A 20,156-nucleotide genomic window follows, 5' to 3' on the forward strand; every position below is an offset into this window, starting at 1 on the left:
CTTGGAAGGAAAGATATTAGTGGTTAGTTTTTCACTGTTCTTGAGATCATAGATTTTTTATTTTTGTACAAATAAAGATATGTAGATTAATTTACTCATGATAAAGTTAATAGGCATTTGCCTGTCATTTTCTAAATTTTTAATTGGCCTTATAATTTGCTACCATAAAAATTCCTTTTATTTTAAAATTGTAGTCAACAGTGCTTAGTTTAGTAATATGTGAACGGAATAGAAAAAATGGATTTTTGAACATTAGCTTGAGGGCATTTTCTGGTTAGTGCTTTAATTTAAAAATAAATTTTTTCAGATGGTGGTCTTCTACGGAGAAATGTTTTTGGAAACGATATGAAGAACTGTATTCTACTTCTATCTGGGATTTCTTAGTTTAGACATAGCTAAGCTGGAGCTCAAACATATGTTTGAACTTGGCAGCTTTAATTTGCAAAATGGCCCTACCTTTCTTGGCAAGTACAGGTTAATTAGAGGTTTCTCAACATTTTTGATAGACCTTCGGGTATTTTAGTACAGAGGGATTGGATGCTAGTTACGGGTCCAACAGACGGTGGTTAAGGATAAACAATAGTTAAGAATTATTCGTCTTTTAGCAACAGTTTTACTCTTTGCGCTAAAGTACAATTTGACCTGTCTCTCAAACTCTCTCCCCTCCCCCGTCCTTTGCACTTTTACTTGCAATAACTATGAAATATGTTGAAAATTTAGGTTTAGGATTTGTTTCAAATTTCCTTGATCTTGAAAATTTAGGATTTATTTTGAACTTCCTTTTAATATCAATCTAGAATGACTTATAAGTAATGGGTAGTGGTCAGATGTCTATGCTAATGGTCTCTTAACAGTTTTATTTACCATTAACCCCAAGATCATGTTTTCTGATTTAAAATCCTTGGTGGAAATGAGAGTTCATTTGAAGTAGCTTAGTTCCTGGCACTGACAAAAGACTCCTAAAGATAATTAAAAATCAACTGACAAGCACTTATAAGACATTGACTGTATGCTAGGTGTTGGGGATAAGATAAAAGGAGTCATCCTGGGCCCTGCTATTAAGGATTTATAGTCTTAACTAGGTAGAAGATAAAAGATATTATTATAAAGCCCCTATAAGCAATATGTAATTAAGTGCTAAGTTGTGTGTGTCCCAGATGGGAGTTGAGGTGAACTCATAGCAGGTCAGGCTGAAGCTAGTATGAACAATTTAGTTATGAGTGATTATTTCTGTGACTTAGGTGGCTCTTTCTAGGAGTATGCCAAAATTGGTTTTATCACATTTTCAGTATGTTTGAAAGGGCTTTCAGGAGAAATGCTGCATCTGATACTTTTTTGCTCTTTTAATCATTAAAGTATAATTTGTCACTTATTCTGGGGTGAAAGTGAAGTTTCAGCTATTTAGCATGGATAAGATAGATATGGGTTTGGGACTACATTTACAGTGTGATAAAGGCTTCTTATTCTCTTAATTTATAGTTGCTTTTCTGGTATGTCTCCAATGACAGCTAAAATACAGTGTCGTTTTTAATTGGCTGTGTTTTCCCTGCGAAAGGATGTTTACTACTGTTCTCCCTCTTTTGTAGTGGCAGTGTTGTTGAATGCCCAAGTGTCTTGTGCAAACAACCAGAAGCTTCAACTAGGACAGAAAAATCTGCTGTAGCTTTGGGTAAATAAGGATAACTGAAAGCCCATTGCCTTAGCTCTCCAGAATCTCTTAGATGTGTTTTTGTTTTGGAGTACTGTTGAAGATGTTCATTTTATTCTAGTAATCCCTGTATGATGAAAAGCCTAGTAACTTTTGCGATCATGTATTTCCCCTTCTAACTTAATTTCATCAGAGTGCTTCTCAATTTATCCTTTAATAGAGAACCCCAAACAAGATGTTTCTGTGGGAAATCCTATGCCTTTGTAAACTTTCTGCCTGCTCTAGTACATCAGCCTTAGATTATTGACCTCTAAAAATTTCAACATATAACCTACCTCTTCTAAGTTTGCCTAAAAACCGATATGGGAGGTTGATATGGGATTTTATGTCATTACAAAAAAAACCTGTTTTCATGAACTGCTTTATTTTCCAATACTTTTATCCAGAAGTAATTTCAGCAGTGCTGACCCTTTAAAATAATCTAAAATTAAATGAAGAAAATATGTGCTTTCTAATTTGGAAATGCAACAGCTAAATTAGAATAAGGGAGAAATCTGGAAATTAAGAAAGGGTACACTAAATTTTTTTTACCAAAATCATAATTAGACTAGAATTAGGGAGTATGCTCCCTTGAAGCTTGAAGGAGGAATTTTCAGATTTAAAAAAAAAAAAAAAAAGGACAATCCTACTTTACACAGTGAGCGCCAACTAAATAGGGACTTATTACCCTAATAAAAAATGAAAATAAAATCAACTAATTTATCAACCAATTTAAATCAGTTCTTTGATAAAACATTGTTTTGGGCTTTAGTAAGATGTTAGGGGTATGTTTCTATAATATATATGTATTGTCATGGAGAACAACCATCATAGTTTCCCTGAGCCATCTGTTGGTGTCACTGACAAAAACATACTGTTTGGCATTTAGATCATTGGTGTGACCAATTATGGCATTTTTCTCTGGGATTGTAACGTCTCTATGGTTTTTCTATCTTGATTCACTTTATTCCAGCCTGATTCACAATTATTCCTTTACAGAACAGCTTGTATTTGGCATAGCTGTAAAAAAAATCCAGTCTCTTCTAAATAAGGTTCTTTTTCAATTGGAAATTCCATCTTTGCAGTTAAAACATTTGTAAACATAACACAATTTAGATAGAGTTGAACGACTTTGCAAGACTGCTATTTTTGTAATGGAGGAGGCTTTTCCTAAAGAGCAATGTGGTGATACTGGGCTCTTAGAACTCCCTTGAAAGTAGTTGGAATTTATTGCTGCATGTATTGGATCAGATGAAAGAGGAAACATGTATTAGCTGGCTTGCAGTGTTCAGGAAATATTGGTGTGTTTAGGAGAAAATACTAAATAAATTTGGGGTCTTATTTTTCATCATTTCAAAGGATCCTTCATATATCTTTTGTTTCCTGAAATTAGAGATGTTGGTGATCCTGAAAGATGTTTTGGGACTTTCATCTTGTGATATCTCTAATATCTGAAAGGAGATATAGCCAAGTTGGACAAAGTTATCCTCCCGACTCTCCCACCTTCTTTGGTTCGAGCAACAGTTTTTATGTTCTTGTGGTTGGAATATACTTAGGCTGGAGAGCCACACAACCTGCCCTGATGAACAGCTAGGATTTTGACTGGTAATGGTGACAAAATGAAACATGTTCCCTCAGCCTGGCTTTTCATTCTTCTCAAATTCACAGGACAATATAGATTTTTCAGGGCTATTTTCCTAGAATCAAAGTGTAATAGCACTTGCGTAGCAGTCCTTCTTAGATGGAAAACTATAATAAGTATTAAGTTGTGGCTGGAATCATACAAAATAAATATTAGGTCTCTCCTTCTTCTCTTATTTAATTTTTTCCTGGGCTTATCCAGAGGAGAGTCAAACTAAGATTTAGACAGATATAAAAAGAAACAAGTCACAAAGTGTAGTATTATAAACCAGTCATAATTTGAACCCAGTTTTTTACTGATAAAAGGTTGCCTTTTAGGAGACTACAGTAATTGTTAATCCATTGAATACCTCTTCCTTTTCAGAAGGGTTTTAAAAAATAGTTCTTAAGGCATGTTCACTTTCTGTCTACCTAAAAGTGCTCATCTGTCAGTGTGCTAATACAGCACTGAAAAAATTTCTGCTTTATCAGAGGAGAGCATGTCCAGGATTGGTGCCAGGTGTTTTGCGAGGCTGCCTCCAAAAGTCACTCTCAAAAACTGCTCTTCAGTTGGACCCTTTGTGGTCAGGAAAACACATGATGCAGTATAATGAAAGAGACAAATCAGAAGAGTTAAGTAACTTTGAAATGAAATGTTATACCAAAACATTAATTCTCTGTGACTGTCAGGACTGTGGCATTTTAAAAATTCTTTGAATCTTATTTTCCAGAGGTTCCAAATGACTTACGAATACCTCAGGATTATTATTATTATTTTTTAATTACACATCAGCCAACAATTGCTCTTTGTTACCCTCTTCCTGCCCCCAAATTTTGCCCCCTCCTCGCCCAAAAAAAAACAAACCAAACAAATGAAAAAACCCTGCATTTCGATTTTGGGGAAATTTTGCTAAAGTGGGACTTTAAAAGTAATCTCTGGCTGGCTTGATTGCATTGGCAGATGTCCAGCAATGCCAAACTATTTGCCGTCTGCCAGTAGTACGCGTGGTCACCACTTTTAATCATTTAGCTCCCTATTTCAGGTTACTCATATTCAGTACATATTGTGAATATTTATCTTCCAGGGATGCATTAATTCTTAGGCCAGAGTGTTCCTGTTCCATTTAATAAAACATGTTTTTCCTCCTAAGTGAATACACTCCCTTAAAGTGAACTGCTATACTGCACACATCTTATTATAGGCTTTGTGCTATTTTCATTTTAAGCTTCTAAATGAACATTTACCTTACAAAGCATTGAGTGTGCTGTTTGTGTTGTGTAGGATTTCCATTTTATTAGAGATCAGTAACAATATTTCTTCATTTCCCTCTGAAATCCTGGACTATAATTTGATATAATAAAACAGTTGCACTGAGCTGTGAGTAGGAGGAGAACTGCAAGAGTTAGACTTAAACTTTTACAGTAGTAGACTAATGCTTGTGTGCATTTTGTATATAAAACTAGGGCAATGTCTTACAGACTAACGTTATCACTATGTCTCAAATCTGACTTGCTAGAATTTAAGAAGTTTGTTTTGGTTTCAAAATGTACTTTACCCCTGGTGGCTGGCAGGGTACAATACTATTGACATCACTGTGTTTCAAATAGAAAATTAACAAGTAGCTACTGTTGTGATTGCAGATTGCCTTCCCAGTCCCTGTGAGAGCATGCTTTTTCTTTTGGACAGCAACACTTCTCAGCCCCTTGGTACCATTAAATCAGCCAATGGGGGCTGCCAGAATAGGGATGAACACCAACAAAAGGCTGAAGAGTAGAAAAACTGTTAATAATATGAAAATCTTTAATCAGTTTCCAAATTGATGTAAAAGGTAAATAATTAAAAAAAATTTCTCTCCCACCCACAGCTATGTTTTTGACAGTAGGCCAGGTTCAGAGCCTGATCTCTCCAGAGAGGAGTATCCTGTCCCTCCACCCAAACCCCTGGAGAGTTGCCAAAGGAAAATAAGCTATTTTGTATTTAGAACAAATTGCCACTGTTTTCTCCAGTGATGTAGCCCTATTTCCCAGACTTTGAAACTTGGAATACAGAAAGTTCTTCTGTGACCAAAGAAGAAATATGGTGAATGAATGATCAAGTTTTTCTTTTTTTTTTTTAAAACCAAATCCTCAAAAACAGATAAGAGGGGGGATGAGATATATGCATGGACGCTAAATTTAGCACAGAATGGACGTCAAGTGAGCAATTTCTGTTAAATCACTTTGGAGATTGGGTTCCTTATGGGAGTTTCATTGAAGAACATATGCCTCTGGAACCAGATTTTAATTATTTTTTTCAAATGAGGCTGTCAAAAGTCACATCTTCCTTAGCGATGAATGCAGGACAATAAAAAATAATAATTTATGTCTTCTGCACTACAGGCGTCAACTGGTCAGCAGTCCTGGGATCTTGTAAAACTATGCGACACTAGTGTCTCATGTTATCAGATGAGATAAAACTGTTTCTTTTTTTTCCTCCCTGGCATTGTTGAGTATTTCTTTTTAGACTTTCTCCTCTCAAACCTGAGTTTTCTTAGCTGTTTCTTTTCTATTTTCTCCATAGTAATTGCCTGCCTGTCATTATACTTGTTATTATCACTATTTCTTGAACTACAGCTAGAACAGAGGCCAAACTTAAAAGAGTCAAATTTCTTCCTTGCCAAGAGGCCTGTTAATAAGGTCAGGAAGTCGAAATTGGAGACAAAAAAACTGGACTTAAAAAAGGTATCTGTGAATTTCATTTGACATTTTGTCTTAGGCCCCCGCTCCTGTAAATACTTTGACAAGTAACTGTGTTGTAATGGCTGCAATTCTTAACCCTCTGCTTCGCTATTAAAAGAGATGTCGACTCTAATCAAGAGTTGAGTTGGATATTGTCACTTATTCTACATGTAGTCATGTTTGGTGGTGACCTCAGCTGCACACAAAAAAAACCCAGTATAGAGTTCTGGCATCCATAAGCAGATCTCTCATGAATATTGGCCTGGCATCTGATTATACTGTTTGGAGGCCCCAGTATTGTTACCTCCACTTTGGGGAGTTAGAGTCCCAGAAGTATCCTAGAAATTATGTTACATCCCTCCCCCACACTGTGCCAGTCATTCTTTGTGGTATGGGAAGAAGTGAAATGACTAAAAGTATAGATTCAGTCTTATCTAGAAGATAATTAAAATATAGTGTGATTAGTGTGAAAATCGAGTATTAATTATCTGAGGAAGGGGTATGGCAAGGAAGGCCTCATGAAGAAACAATAGTTTGGCTGTGGGCTGACAAATGAGTTAGATGCCCACTAGGTGGAGAGTGGAAAGAAGGGCATTCCAGGTAGAGAAATCAGTTAACTATAAAAGCACATTGGTTTGTGGAAGAGGTTTGCAAAGGCGGGGGTACTGGGAAGTGGGGCTGGAAAGGTGGTAGGCAGAAGGCCAAATTACATCATCTCCAAACAGATAGAGAATACTACTGCATCTTTTTTTTTTTTAAACTTTTATAGCATCTAGTTCAGTGGCATAATTGGGTACAGCTCATTTTTTACTGATGATCATTGTTATTGACTGAGTGGCACTTCATCCTGTTCATATCTCTGAGACGTAAAGACTAAATAAAATTTTAGCCTACATGGAATCTGCATAGTTTGAGAAAGAATATGTCACTATTTTGTCATCATTAATTTATTGAGTACTCACATCTCTCCCCCTTTCTCTACCCCTCATCCCCTCTGCCCCTCCACTCTTCCTCGGTACACCTTTGAAAGACATAATCCCAGCCATGATTCAGAAATGATGTTCTAAGTCCAGAGCTCTGATAGTGATCTGTAGTAATTTGCTCTAACGGTTTTAACATAGATTCCTGGAGGTCCTGGGATGTAGTGTGAAATAATGTGAGCTTTGTTTGAAGTCTTCGTTTATCTTAAAAGTATACTTTGCATTATTTGTGCTTGTTTTTATATAAAATAGTGTTTTTCTTCCAAATCTTTGAGGAAAATTATGATTTCTGGAAGGCATTCTGTTTTTAACCTTCTGGCTTTAAGTACTCTCTGGCTCCCTACTCTAAGAACTAAGATTTTATTGGGAGAAAGCGATTTTTTAAAAATCTTCCAAGAGTAAATAATGTGTATCTCAGCCTTACTGATTATATTTCTTATTTGTGTATAGACGAGCCCTTTTGTGCTGAGGTGGACAATGTGAGTGTAGAATAATTTATATTATAATAATATCATGTAGTATATATAATTCATATAATTTGCAACTTCATTATAATACTTGTTGATATTCCTATCTGGTTATTTTACACGATACCAATTGACTTAAGAGAAATATTAATGAAAGCAGTTTCTTTTTGAAAAGTGAGAAGAGGGTTCGAGTTATTCTCGTAAGTTTTTATTTTGTTGTCGTCAAGCCCCATGACACCACAGTCAGGTCTGACACTAGGGAAATGCCACTTACCAAGTTACTACCTGGTAGTTAATTTTGTTATTGTCTGTTTATTTTTTGTGAAGTAGATAATATATAAGTTGTAAGTGAAACATATAATTATATGTCATTTTATGGGACTAGCTTGTCTAAGCTTTCTTATTTCACAAACAGAATAAGCTGAACACGATCATATTTGTTTTTGTAAATAAAATTCATGAGCAGCATGAATGTGCTTGATATCTGGATCCATTTTTAATGTCATTTTTCCTAAGAAAAGGAGGCAGGCAGATTTTTGGGAGGAGTAACATGGGAGATTTTCAGAAGATTCTCAACACATTAAATTTTAGAGAAGCATTGGAACATAAAATGTGTAGGATAAGCAGCTAGCTGCTGTCATGTGCAAAAGTGTTGTGTAGGGAGTTGGGAAACCTGGCCACAAGCCACTGCAGCTTTGAAGAATGTGGCTCAAGGGAGGACTCACAGCCCATTGCGTAACATTCAGCAGAGAAGAAAATACAAGTACTCTCCCTATCAGTTGACTTGTTTTTCATTTTGATTTAGTTACTTGGCAAAGTCTTGGTATCCTGTAGTGGAGGAATGAAAGACAGGCAAGTTCCAGTGAAGGACCGTGCCTCCGAGCGCATCAGCCAGTGGACGGTTTGTGAGGCCGGGCAGGGGTTAAATTTCTTGTTGTTGGGCAGAGGGATTAGAGTGAGAGAGAGAGAGAGAGGATTGAAAAACATCATCTTATTGTACTTGCAATTTTTCATGAAAGGAAATTCTTTCCTCTCTCCTCCCTCAACGTTGTATGCTTCTTGTGGTTGATATGCCTATGCTTTAAAATATCACAGCTACTAGGAGGGGTCATTTTATAGCAAAATCATTTCCCCTCATGTTCTGCGATATTTCAGTTCTGCGGTAGACTTTACAAGGTTTGAAATCAAAAGCAGCATTGGTTCCTTCGGGGAAAAATGATCCCAGTCTACCAAAATAAAAGCCAAATAGTCTCTAATTGTTCCTTTTCCCATAAGGGGCTTGTGCTTTTTGAAGGTGTGGGTAATTTTGATAGGACCTTCTTTCTAACAGGGTTAGTCACTGGGAATTGCCTCTTCCCCTCGGTAAAACCCACTTTTAAATCTCATTTTAAAACAGACCTCAAAGTGACTTTGAAAATAAAAGTTCTTTGGTATCTCTCCATTTTCTTCTTCCCTCCCTCTCAGCAAGGAGACTCCAGTTTTCTCACAGGGTGCCTCCTGCTGCAGTGTCTAATCCTGACTTGGCTTTACAGTCACTCATTCTAAAGTAGGAAAGATTTTATAGTTTTTATTGAGCTATCTGTGTGTTGTGAAAAGTTAAGTAAATGCTAACTAGGGGGCTAAAATTTTTTTCACATTTTCCATCAAGTCTAGTTCTATAAATTTTACAATGTTCGGGTTTTTCTGTTGGTTGTTAGTCTAGTGTTCATCAGAATATTCACAACAGCAGCCTTAACTTTCCCCAACCTTCTTTCCCTACTTTGACTAACGATGCAGGACCATGCCTTTCATGAATCCTTGTTCTCTCTGTCAGCTCTTCTACTTCTTGGAGACTTGAAAAACATCATCTTATGATACTTGCAATTTTTTTCTCAGTGCCTAAGGATTTTCAAATCAAACCCAGCTTTTTTCTTTTCTGTCTCTTGTCCTCTTTTCTTCCCCCAATGTCTTACAGCCCATGATTTGGCAACCCCGTACAGGAGGCTTCTGAGCCACCAGTCACATGAGAATGAAGGCAAGAAAAGAAAGGACCAGATGGCATCAAAAGATATGCCTTTCTAGGTCGTTGGTGGTTAAGCTTGCAGTCTGGTTACCAGCAGGGATGGGGGAAAGGGTGGAGAGCAGCACAGCACCATTGTAAGGGAAGAAGAATTTTGCCATAAGTTTGTTTCAATAATTTGCTGGAGAGAAAAAATTTACACATCAAGGAGAATGGATTTTCTGATTTAACTTTCCACTTTACAGTCTCAGGGTGTCCACTACTCTTGGAAGGGTGCATTTACCTAAAAATGGCATATAAGCACATGTGGAAAACTGTGTGCAGTATTTGGATGGTGACTTTGAAAAGTGTGGCTCCCCCATGGTCAGCTGCTGTCCTTCAACTGCCATTAACCCTTTGTTATTCTGCTCTCCAAATGCCCGATACACTTACAAGTACAAAAACTGGAGGACATGGTATTTGGCTCCCACAGATACACCTTTCCCCGCAGAAGAGCAGAGGACATCATTCACCACTCATCCTTCATACTGTTGTCTTTTTTGGAGGATTGTATTTACAAAATATGGAAAATGGCATAACTGGCCTTACGTGAGACATTATAGCTCATGGTATGTTTTCTTGGTGTAAGCTGTATCTTGGAGCACATTTATAATTACTTGACTGGAGAAATGTTTAATAGAGGCTAATAAAAAATATTTTAGAGGGCAGACTGCCTTCCCTGTTTATTTAGGCATTACTTACGCCTTGATTGCCTTGGCCTGGGCAGCTCCTGATTTGACAGTGCTACTGCAGATCACCAGACTGCTGAACTTGGCTGATATTTTCTTATAGAATTCCAACTCAGTTGTTCTCCCTTGAATGAAGAAAACTAAGGCATTTTTAATTTTAGATTTAAACTTTGTCCCAATATATGAACTTTGAGTCTTTTACTCTTCTTTTAATAACCTTGAAAATCCTTGCTTTTTCATAGACAAATTCAGTATCCCTCAAGTCCAAAGTCAAGTTTCAACCTCTTTTATAAGTCTACCTCCACGAATGACACTCTCTCCTTTTATTCAGATTCTGTTGCCCTTGATATCTGTATGACTCATTTCATTATGAACCAAATGAAACAAAACAGTATGTTTCATGCTGGAGTCTAGATTATAAACTCTTAGTTTACATTTCTTTTTTTACTTTTCTCACTCAAGCATCTGGAACATTGCTGAGTACATAAAAGTCATGTAATAAATATACAACTGAATGATTCAAAAAAGAGAGAAAAAACATAGACATTTTAATATCATGTTAGTTGATTTCTACCTAGATTTTAATAAGACTTTAACTTAGATCTCATAAAACAGAAAATTGACCCACCCATTTTTTTCCTTGATGTGAAACTATAGTAAGGCGTCATTCTGAAGTTTCTTAAAGTAAAGGATATTTCCTATATATACACTGAATTTCTGGGGTTAAGTAATTTAAACAAAATTGACAAGTTATTCTTGTGGCAACATGTTAACTTTACTAGTTAGTTGCTTTGTTAACTTTTTTTAGATGACTGAATTCAGAGCCCCTTGCAAGCCTCTAATTATTAGCAAGAGAACCACCAGTCTCTCTCGCCACCCTCCAGTCATACCATATGAGTGCAGTTGTTAGGCATATGCCATAATAATCCCAATGAAGAGTTTAAAGGCACTTTTTACTGTGGATTTTTGTTTGTTTGCTTTTTTTAGTCTGCTCAGCAAGAGCATTGTGATCATGTGAGAGTCCTCACCTAGGATGTTTTCCAGTTAAAAATGAAAATCTTGCTAAAGGTTCTGTGATTTTGGGTAGCACAGCAGGGGAGGAGAGTGACTTTAAAATTGTTGAGTCTCATTAAGGGGAATCCATTGATATGGCTTTAATTTAGGGAAAATTAACAAAATTCGTTTATCCCCATCAGGTATGTCAGATTTTAGCCTGGAGCCAGTTATTAGAATTGAGTTATTGAATTCAATAAAGAGAATGGAAATTTAGAATGGAAATACTAACGAACCTTTAACTATAGCTGGGCTAGCGGGTACTGGAAGAATCTTGACAATTCATCAGCCAAACCTCTGACCTTTCTACCCTTAATCATCCTTGCTTGTCAGTGACATAATTGGCTGCTTAAGCCTTCTGCTACCCCTCTTTCAAATTGCTAGCATTTGAGAATTTCACTTGACATTATTTCTTGTGTATTAAGGCAGAGAAAGCATACTTTGGTGGGTAAGCTAGTAAAACCATTTTGGCCCTCTTTGAGGAGAAAATGGAGGATGTGTTTTATTCCTGGTGCAGTTGAGACAGTTGCTAAAAGTTCAGTTATAGCTCTTTAGGGAGTAGGGGTAAACTATAAACACATTGTGGATAGTCTTTGCAGATACACTATTAACTGCTGAATTATGTTATGCCTTATGAAGCACAAGACCAAAGATGTGGACTGGTATTGTTTTTGAGTAGAATTAGGTACCCAGAACTCTCATGGTGATCGCAGTTCCTTTAGGGTACAGGGAAGGTAAATCCATCAGGCTCTCTGCTAGCATTTCCAGGAGAAATTTCCCCTAACTTACTCACAGGATGGATGGATTAAAGAATGCAGTGACTTTTAGTAAAGAATTTTGTCACCTGGATTTTTCCCTGCATAGAAAATTGGAGGTGGGTAGTAAGAGAGAGAGAGAGGGAGAGAGAGAGAAATAAAAATTAAAAGCTAATTAACTGGTACACTTAGATACTAGGAAGCAGGGGACTGTTTTATGGGCTGTTGTTTCAGTGGCTAGAATTGACCACAGGGCCAGTATTTTTTGCCTAACCCTATCCTAGCTTGTCTCAGAATTTTGCTGTTTCTTTTTTGTTGAATCATATGAAGTTGCCATAAGTGAGAAATGGATGAATATCAGAAATTTCATATAGTTCAACCTAATACATAATAACATGTAATGCTGTAGGATGGCTACAGTTGTAGAGAGGGGTGAGTATGTGTGTGTAAAAGGGGGGAGGGAGGAAATGGAAATTTGTGAACATTTTATACCCCCTTGGGGTACCCCTGCTGAAAATCCCTACTCTGGCCTGTGGTTTTAGGCATTCAAAATCAAATACAATTGCCCTAGTGTGCCTTCCTACTTCCACATTAGTACAATTGAGACAGTTTATGGGGTGGGTTTAAAATTAAATTGTCTCTGACAGAGATTACCATTGGGGATAATAATCTGAAGTGGTCAGAGTCTACAGAGTACAACAGAAATGGCAGAGACTAAAATCAGTAGGTACTCCTGCACTTGCAGATATTTTGAAACTGAAGAATTAGCAGTGTTACATGGTTATAGACTGAATTAGGTGCAAATTATTATTCTTAAAAAAATAAGTTTTAGGATGTTCTTAGTGGAATATTCAGGCTGTGCTGATTTGACTTTTTTGTCTTTTTTAGGCGAGCTCATCTGCGCCTGTGTTTAGAACGCCTAAAAGTTCTGATTCCACTGGGACCAGACTGCACCAGGCACACAACACTTGGTTTGCTCAACAAAGCCAAAGCACACATTAAAGTGAGAATTTTTACTTTCATATTTGCACTTGATTCTCTCAGTCCTGGTTTCATTATAAGCAATGATTCCTATTCAACATCAGCTAGCTCACCATACCCTCCTTAATAACTGACCTCAAGAGAATTCTTTCTAAAAACTTATCAACTGATCTGATGGGAGCAACATAACCTGATTAAGCTAAATTGTTTTGACAGCATGGGCATTTGAAGAGCTAAGAATACTAGGAAAATAACAATTACTCTGCCGATACCCAGAAAAAAGGCAGTTGTGCCCTCTGGTGGAGGTGATTTCATTTGGCTGTGTCCCTCAGTATTTTTCCATGAAACTACGCTACAGGGCAAGTGTCTCTTTTGTGGAGATAACTTTACAGACTTTGAAAATTCCATACTGTTCTAGTAATGAAGAATTCATTACACAAAAAAAGTGAAGAACTATTTTTGATGTTTAAAAATATGTATTTATGTATGTTTTTATACACACACACAGTTGCATATTCATTCATGTTTTCTCTGCCAAAGAAGAAATCTTTTGCTATGTTAGGTAGAAATCAGTTTTATTGTTTGTGTTGGACTATACACAAACTTACATATCATTTTATCATTTTAGAAACTTGAAGAAGCTGAAAGGAAGAGCCAGCACCAGTTAGAGAACTTGGAACGAGAACAGAGATTTTTAAAGCGGCGACTGGAACAGCTGCAGGGTCCTCAGGAGATGGAACGAATACGAATGGACAGCATTGGATCGACTATTTCTTCAGATCGTTCTGATTCAGAGCGAGGTAGGCAGTGTACTTCTTCCCTAATGAAATACGAAGCATCCCTGTATCTGGATTTAGGGAGGGTAGGTTGGGAGGCACTGTATTTTCTTGCTTCTTTTTGGCCAACACTGTAACATTCTAGATTTTATGCGGTCACATCATTTTCTAGCAATGCCTGTATGAACTACAGTCATGCATTGCTTAATGATGGGGATATGTTCTGAGAAATGCATCGTTAGGCGATTTTGTCATTGTGTGAACATCATAGAGTATACCACAAACCTAGGTGGTATAGCCTACTACACACCTAGACTGTATGGTACTAATCTTATGGGACCACTGTTGTATATGTGGTTTTTCGTTGACTGAAACGTTATTATGCAGTGCATGACTGTATAGAACGTTTTTCTTGATTATATATGTATGTATTTTTAATTTTCTACTTGGAAACAATTTTAGATTTACAGAAAAGTTGTAAGTTTTCTGTAGAAAATTGTAGAGTTCTCATATACCCTTTGGCTAGGTTCCCCTAATGTTAATATCTTATATAATGTAATACAATTATCAAAACCAGGAAATTAACATTCATGCAATACAATTAATTAATCTATAGACCTTATTCACATTTCACCAGTTTTCCCACCAATGTCCTTTATCTGATCCAGGATCCAATGTAGGATCCCACATTGCATTAGATAGTTCCTCAGTCTTTCATGACCAAGATACTTTTGAAGAATATAGGCCAGTTCTTTTATACCGTGTCCCTCAATTTGGGTTTGTCTGATATTTTCTCATTATTAGATTGAGGTTATACTTTTGGGGGAAGAAATATCACAGAAGTGATGTTGTGCCCTTCTCAATTCATTGTATCAGGAAGATACATGATGTTGATATATTTTATTACTGGTAATGTTAATTTTTATATCTATATTTTAAAGTATCATACCCCTCATTTCTCTTTCCATCTGTCCCGGAACATATGTGTGTGGCCTAATTGAAGAGCAAAAATCAGCCAAAAAAGAAATTGTTTGAATTTTACTGATCTGTTTATCTATTGCTCCTACTACATCAGGCCTCATACCACAATAAAAGATCCCAGAGGTGAACTCTGGTGATTTTAAGCTTTACATTTGGGAAAATAGAGTTCATGAGATCTTAAGGATTCTAAAACAAAAAGATTTTTATAGAATTTATTTATTTATTTATTTTTTGCTGGGAAAGATTTGCCCTGAGCTAACATCTGTTGCCAATCTTCCTCTCTTTTTTTGTGCCTCCCCAAAGCCCCCAGTACGTAGTTGTATATTCTAGTTATAAGTTCTTCTGGTTCTTCTATGTGAGCTGCCACATAGCAGCTACTGACAGCATGGCTACTGACAGATGAGTGGTGTGGTTCTGCACCCAGGAACCAAACCCAGGCCACCGAAGTGGAGTGTGCTGAACTTGAACCACTAGGCCATCGGGGCTGACTCTAGAATTTCTTGTTTTGACTTTTTATTATGGAAATTCTCAAACATACACAAAAGTAAAATAATGAACTTATGTACCCCATCATCCAGTTTGAACAGCTGTCAACATTCTTCATCCTTGTTTCATCTGTTGTCCACCACCCTCACCCTCACCATTTTTTCTGGAATATTTTAAATCAAATCTCAGATAACATTATAATTTTGTCCCTAAATACTTCAGTATGTATCTTTAATAGAAAAGACTTTAAAAAACATAATTATAATGCTATTATAATACCCCACAAAATTAATAAAATCAGATAATCTTATTTAATGTCATCTAATACCCAGTCTCTGATTTTCTCAAAAATGGCACTTTACCATTGGTATGTTTGAATTAGAATCCAAACAAAGTCCACACTGCATTTGTTTGTGCATTTTAAGATACTTTTAATCTATAATAGTTTTCCCTTCCCCACTTTATGTTTTCAGTTCCATTTATTTGTTGTAGAAACTGGGAAACTGGGTCATTTTTCTTATAGAATTTCTCACATATTAGATTTGGCTAATTAAATTCTCATGGTGTCATTTAACATGTTCTTCTGTCCCCCATCTTTCCTGTAAACGGGTTGGTAGATCTAGTGGCTTGATTAAATTCAAGTTCTTTTTTTGAGGCAAAAATACTTTATAGGTTATGTTTTGTACTTCCTGTTGCATCAGTGTTACGTCTAGTTGTCCCACTCTAGTGATAACATTGGTCAGTGTGTTTAGGTGATTTCATCTTGATACATTTATGAAAATATATCAACCTTTCACTTAATAGTTTTAGCAATTGATGTTTAATAGTTTTAACATTGATGGTTGTTGCTCTGATCATTATTTCATTAGGTGTTAGAAAATAGTGATTTTTTAATTCTATTATTCTTCTTGCATTTATTAACTTTTTCTTCTATAAAGCAGAACACTTCCCTATCATCTTTTTGGTTACCCTGAAATAAAGTCCATACAGGGAAGATGGGATAAATGCTTGGTTTTGTTTTTGTTTTTATCAATTTTCTGAATAATGAGTTGGTGCAGTAGCAACCTCCAAAGGTAACAAGGTTTTTTTTTTTTGCTGTTTGTTTTTGAACTCATATGTTTGCATTTATTGAATGTATTCCAATTCATTGTAGTCATTCTTTTTAATACTCACATTTCCCATATTCTGTAGGAGACTTTCACATTGGTTTTTGATCCCTTTTAACACAACCCTAGGAGTCCTTGGGTTTGTTGTTTTTCTTGTTGTTTTGCTATGTAAAAGTTTGTTTTTATATGGCACTCAGTTTTGAAGAACAAAAATTTACCAGAGGCAGCAGCAAGAACCTCAAGCACACACTACATTTATGAGTGACAGTGAGGTGTAGCAGAAATAACCCTGAATTAGGAGGCAGACTTTGGTCCTAGCCTTTCTTCTGCTGCTTACTAGCTGTGTGACCTTGTCAGGTCTTCAGGTGTCAGCTGCACTTCCTGCTGTTATCTCCTCCTTGTACCCATCCCACCTCCAAATTTCAGAGAGGATGTATCTTTATCACTATAGTTCTCATTTTTTTAGTACTCCCAGTGTGCTAATACCTTATCGAGTACCATTCTTGTTCTTATCTGGCAGCACTCTTTCCCAGTGTTAAGGGGACTTTTAGTAACATCTCTAGTCCATTTGGCTACAGCAGTCTCTCATTTTACTTTGTTTTGATTGAATTCAGCATGCACTATTGGATAGGTCTTGATTTTATTTCCCAATTGTAGGTTGGATGAGTGTTCTGTAGTACTAGGAAACACTAAATAGCCTGTGAAGCATTATGGATATGAAACAAATAGTTATGAATTCACAGGATTATTTGTACAGCTTGTTTGGACAGCTGCCTGCATTTTAAAAACAGATCTCTACAACTTTTTGAAGCAACAATCCCTTTTGAAAACTATACTCTTTGAAATAACTTACTCTGTCTTCTTGGGCTCAGCAAGAATCCACTTTTCCTAAAGCAGTTGTGATCAGTGTGAATCCTTAAAGTAAGTGCCAAATATGAAACATCAGGTTTTAAGTTTGTTTTAAGAGAATTGAAGAATCTTGAGTTCATTCTAGCTGTTATGGGAAAAAACAATTTTTCAAGTGCTTTTTATTTTTTAAAATGTGTATTTCTTTTTATGTATTACTGGTAATTGTATATATAGTATTTAACAATTAAGATATCTATGCATTCAGGGTCTTTTTTTTTTATCATGTTTGTTTTTGAAGTAAAGTTAAATACCACCACTCAAATGCCTTTACTATAATCTTTACTATAGATCTCACTATAATCCAGAGCCTTATAAGCCTCAGGCCCTCATTTCAAGCTATATTTGATGCAAGAAAATTGAAGACAAATCTCTCAGTCTACTTTATAATGACTGGATTATTTTGGTTACTGAATCCTAGAAGTCTGTAGAACTATCTGTAGAATGATACCACCAGAGGCCTGGATGGAGAAATTTTCTAGTTTACCTACTTTGTTTATGCTTTTTTTCCCTTTAAGGCAACTCTGATTAATAAACAGCACTGAGAATTAGCTTCTAGTTTAATGCAAAACAGATGTTGTTAAACCACTTGGGGTTGGGATCTTTTAATATTAAGCACTAATTCCCAAATAGGCCGGGTGCTTTTGGTGGGAGGTCCAGACGGACTGGCGTCAAAGGCTTTAGTAAACTTGCTGCCTAAATTGAGGCCACCACTGTATACCAGACATTCCTGTTTGCAAAATGTATCCCTGTGTCTCTTCACCTTTGGTTCCTTCTGTTCTCCAGAGATCACTGATAATAAGCTTGTATAACAATTATTTTATACTACAAAAAGTAATCACTTTTCCTCATGCCTTGTTAGTTTTGATAATGCACATTAACTAGATTACTGATGTTCTTCCTTTTTTTTCTTTGGCAGAGGAGATTGAAGTGGATGTTGAAAGCACAGAGTTCTCCCATGGAGAAGTGGACAATATCAGTACCACCAGCATCAGTGACATTGATGACCACAGCAGCCTGCAGAGTATTGGGAGTGACGAGGGTTATTCTAGTGCCAGTGTCAAACTTTCGTTCACTTCCTAGAACCCAGCATGACATAACAGTGCAGGGCAAAATATTCACTGGGCCACTTCAAACAATCTCTTAAATTGGGTTCATGATACAGTCTCCTCTTTAAAACTAAACAAAACAAAACTATACTTGAACAAAAGGGTCAAAAGACCTCTATTTAAGCAAATACTTAGCAAAAAGTGGGGCAGAGCCTCCCCAGCAGAACAAATATCCATAATATTCGTAGTTGAAAATCACAATTTCTAATGGCAGCAGAAAACTTGTGTGAAGTTTTATTTGATTTAGTTGATTTGAAAGAGGACATTAGAGATTCCATCCTCTTTTTCTTTTCTAGTTTACTCCTACTACATTGAGTAGACACATTTAAGGATGGGATTATGAACCCTTCCTGAGCTTTATGGTCCTAAAAACAAACAAAATTAAACCTATTGTAAAGACAAGACAAGATAATCAGGCATTAATCTTGGATAGCTAAAGAGCTATTAAAACTCAGCCTGGGCAGCTTATCATAAAGCCTGTGGGATGATCAATTCTTAAAAAAAAAAAAAAGCTCATTTCATGCTCTGCAAAAGGAGAGACTCCCATGAAGCCTTTTGAAAGGGATCATCATGCAGCTCAGCTTTCTGCTGGATTCCATGCTAAGCAAGCTAACTTTATCCTGCATTGTTAGCACTAGGGCACCCAACCGCCAGCTCGACAGTCAGCTGCTCTTAGGCTCTTGGGCAGCATGGGGCAGTCTGTGCGTGACAGCCTCTACCACACAGGGCCTATGAGTTCGGATTGAGGGGCCAGAAGGAAAAAGCTCCACGTGCCTCTGTGTCTGCGTGGGCCAGAAGAGTTGTGCACGCAGATTAGCAGGCCAAGGTCTGAGCCACGGCAGCATTTTTATTTCATATTTTGATAACTGTTTGTATGTGTTGAAAACCAAAATGACATCTTTTTAAAGCTTGTCCATAAAAAACATAGATGTCTTTTATAGTGGAAAAACACACGGGAAAAAAATCATCTATTTTGATGCAGCATTTGATAATGATAAAACACCTCACACTTCACTCTTTATAGTGCACAAAATGAATGAGGTCTGGGCTAGGTAGAAAAAAGGTCAATGCTGTTTTTGTTTTCTTTTAGAATCATTACCTTTTACCAGCTTTTAACCATCTGCTATGTATAATAGACACACTATCTTAGTTAACATAGTTAAGTTCAGCACTTGTCTCATTTTAATGTAAAGATTTGCTTCTGTTTTCCTACAGGCAGTCTCTCTCTTCCTCACAATCCCACTGTGCAGGTGCTGTTGTTGCTCTTATCAATATTTTCGGAAACGTTATTTTAAGTGAAATTTCTAGCCTGCACTTTGATGTCATGTGTTCCCTGTCTTTCAAACTCCAAGGTTCCCCACTGGCCCTCTCCCTTACCCCAGGAAGCCTTTTTGGAGACCTTACCCCTGGCTCTTTGGACTTTGTATACTTTAAATAATTTAACTACCCTTAATTACTTAAAAAAAAAAGCTTTATGATTTTCATAACTTATTGCTGATTTTAATGGGTTAATTTCAGTCCTGTAGTTTTGTTTTGTTTAGATAGGGCTGGGCAAGGAAAAAGAAAATAAAGACAACCATATTTAGCAGTGCAGTTGAGTTGTGTGTGTAATGTTAGACTATCCTTTGTAAGTAGCACTTTAACAGCTTTCTCTACTTCTATATATGAAGTGTACCATCTTGGTCATACACAAGGCCTCAGCATATACTTACATGTTCTTGTGCTCTTCCTGTGCCTCCAAAAATATTTTATCCTTGATTGTGCTATGTTTGAGTGGAAGAAATTCTTTGAAGTAGATGTGTGA

At 36.6% G+C, this 20,156-nt stretch overlaps 1 protein-coding gene across 2 annotated transcripts in view; it reads left to right on the top strand.

The window, feature by feature from the left end:
• The window catches only part of MXI1 (MAX interactor 1, dimerization protein), a 75,474-nt gene extending 55,529 nt beyond the window's left edge, over positions 1–19,945 (top strand). For both annotated transcript variants that reach the window (XM_058543965.1, XM_058543967.1), the window contains exons 4-6: positions 12,896–13,010; positions 13,617–13,788; positions 18,163–19,945. In XM_058543965.1, coding sequence (XP_058399948.1) covers positions 12,896–13,010; positions 13,617–13,788; positions 18,163–18,326 — 451 coding nt within the window. In that variant the 3' untranslated portion in view covers positions 18,327–19,945. The remainder of the gene's footprint in view (positions 1–12,895; positions 13,011–13,616; positions 13,789–18,162) is intronic.
• Positions 19,946–20,156: the final 211 nt, after the last annotated feature.

Source organism: Diceros bicornis, chromosome 6 (genome assembly GCF_020826845.1).
Source record: "Diceros bicornis minor isolate mBicDic1 chromosome 6, mDicBic1.mat.cur, whole genome shotgun sequence".
Taxonomy (NCBI): domain Eukaryota; kingdom Metazoa; phylum Chordata; class Mammalia; order Perissodactyla; family Rhinocerotidae; genus Diceros; species Diceros bicornis.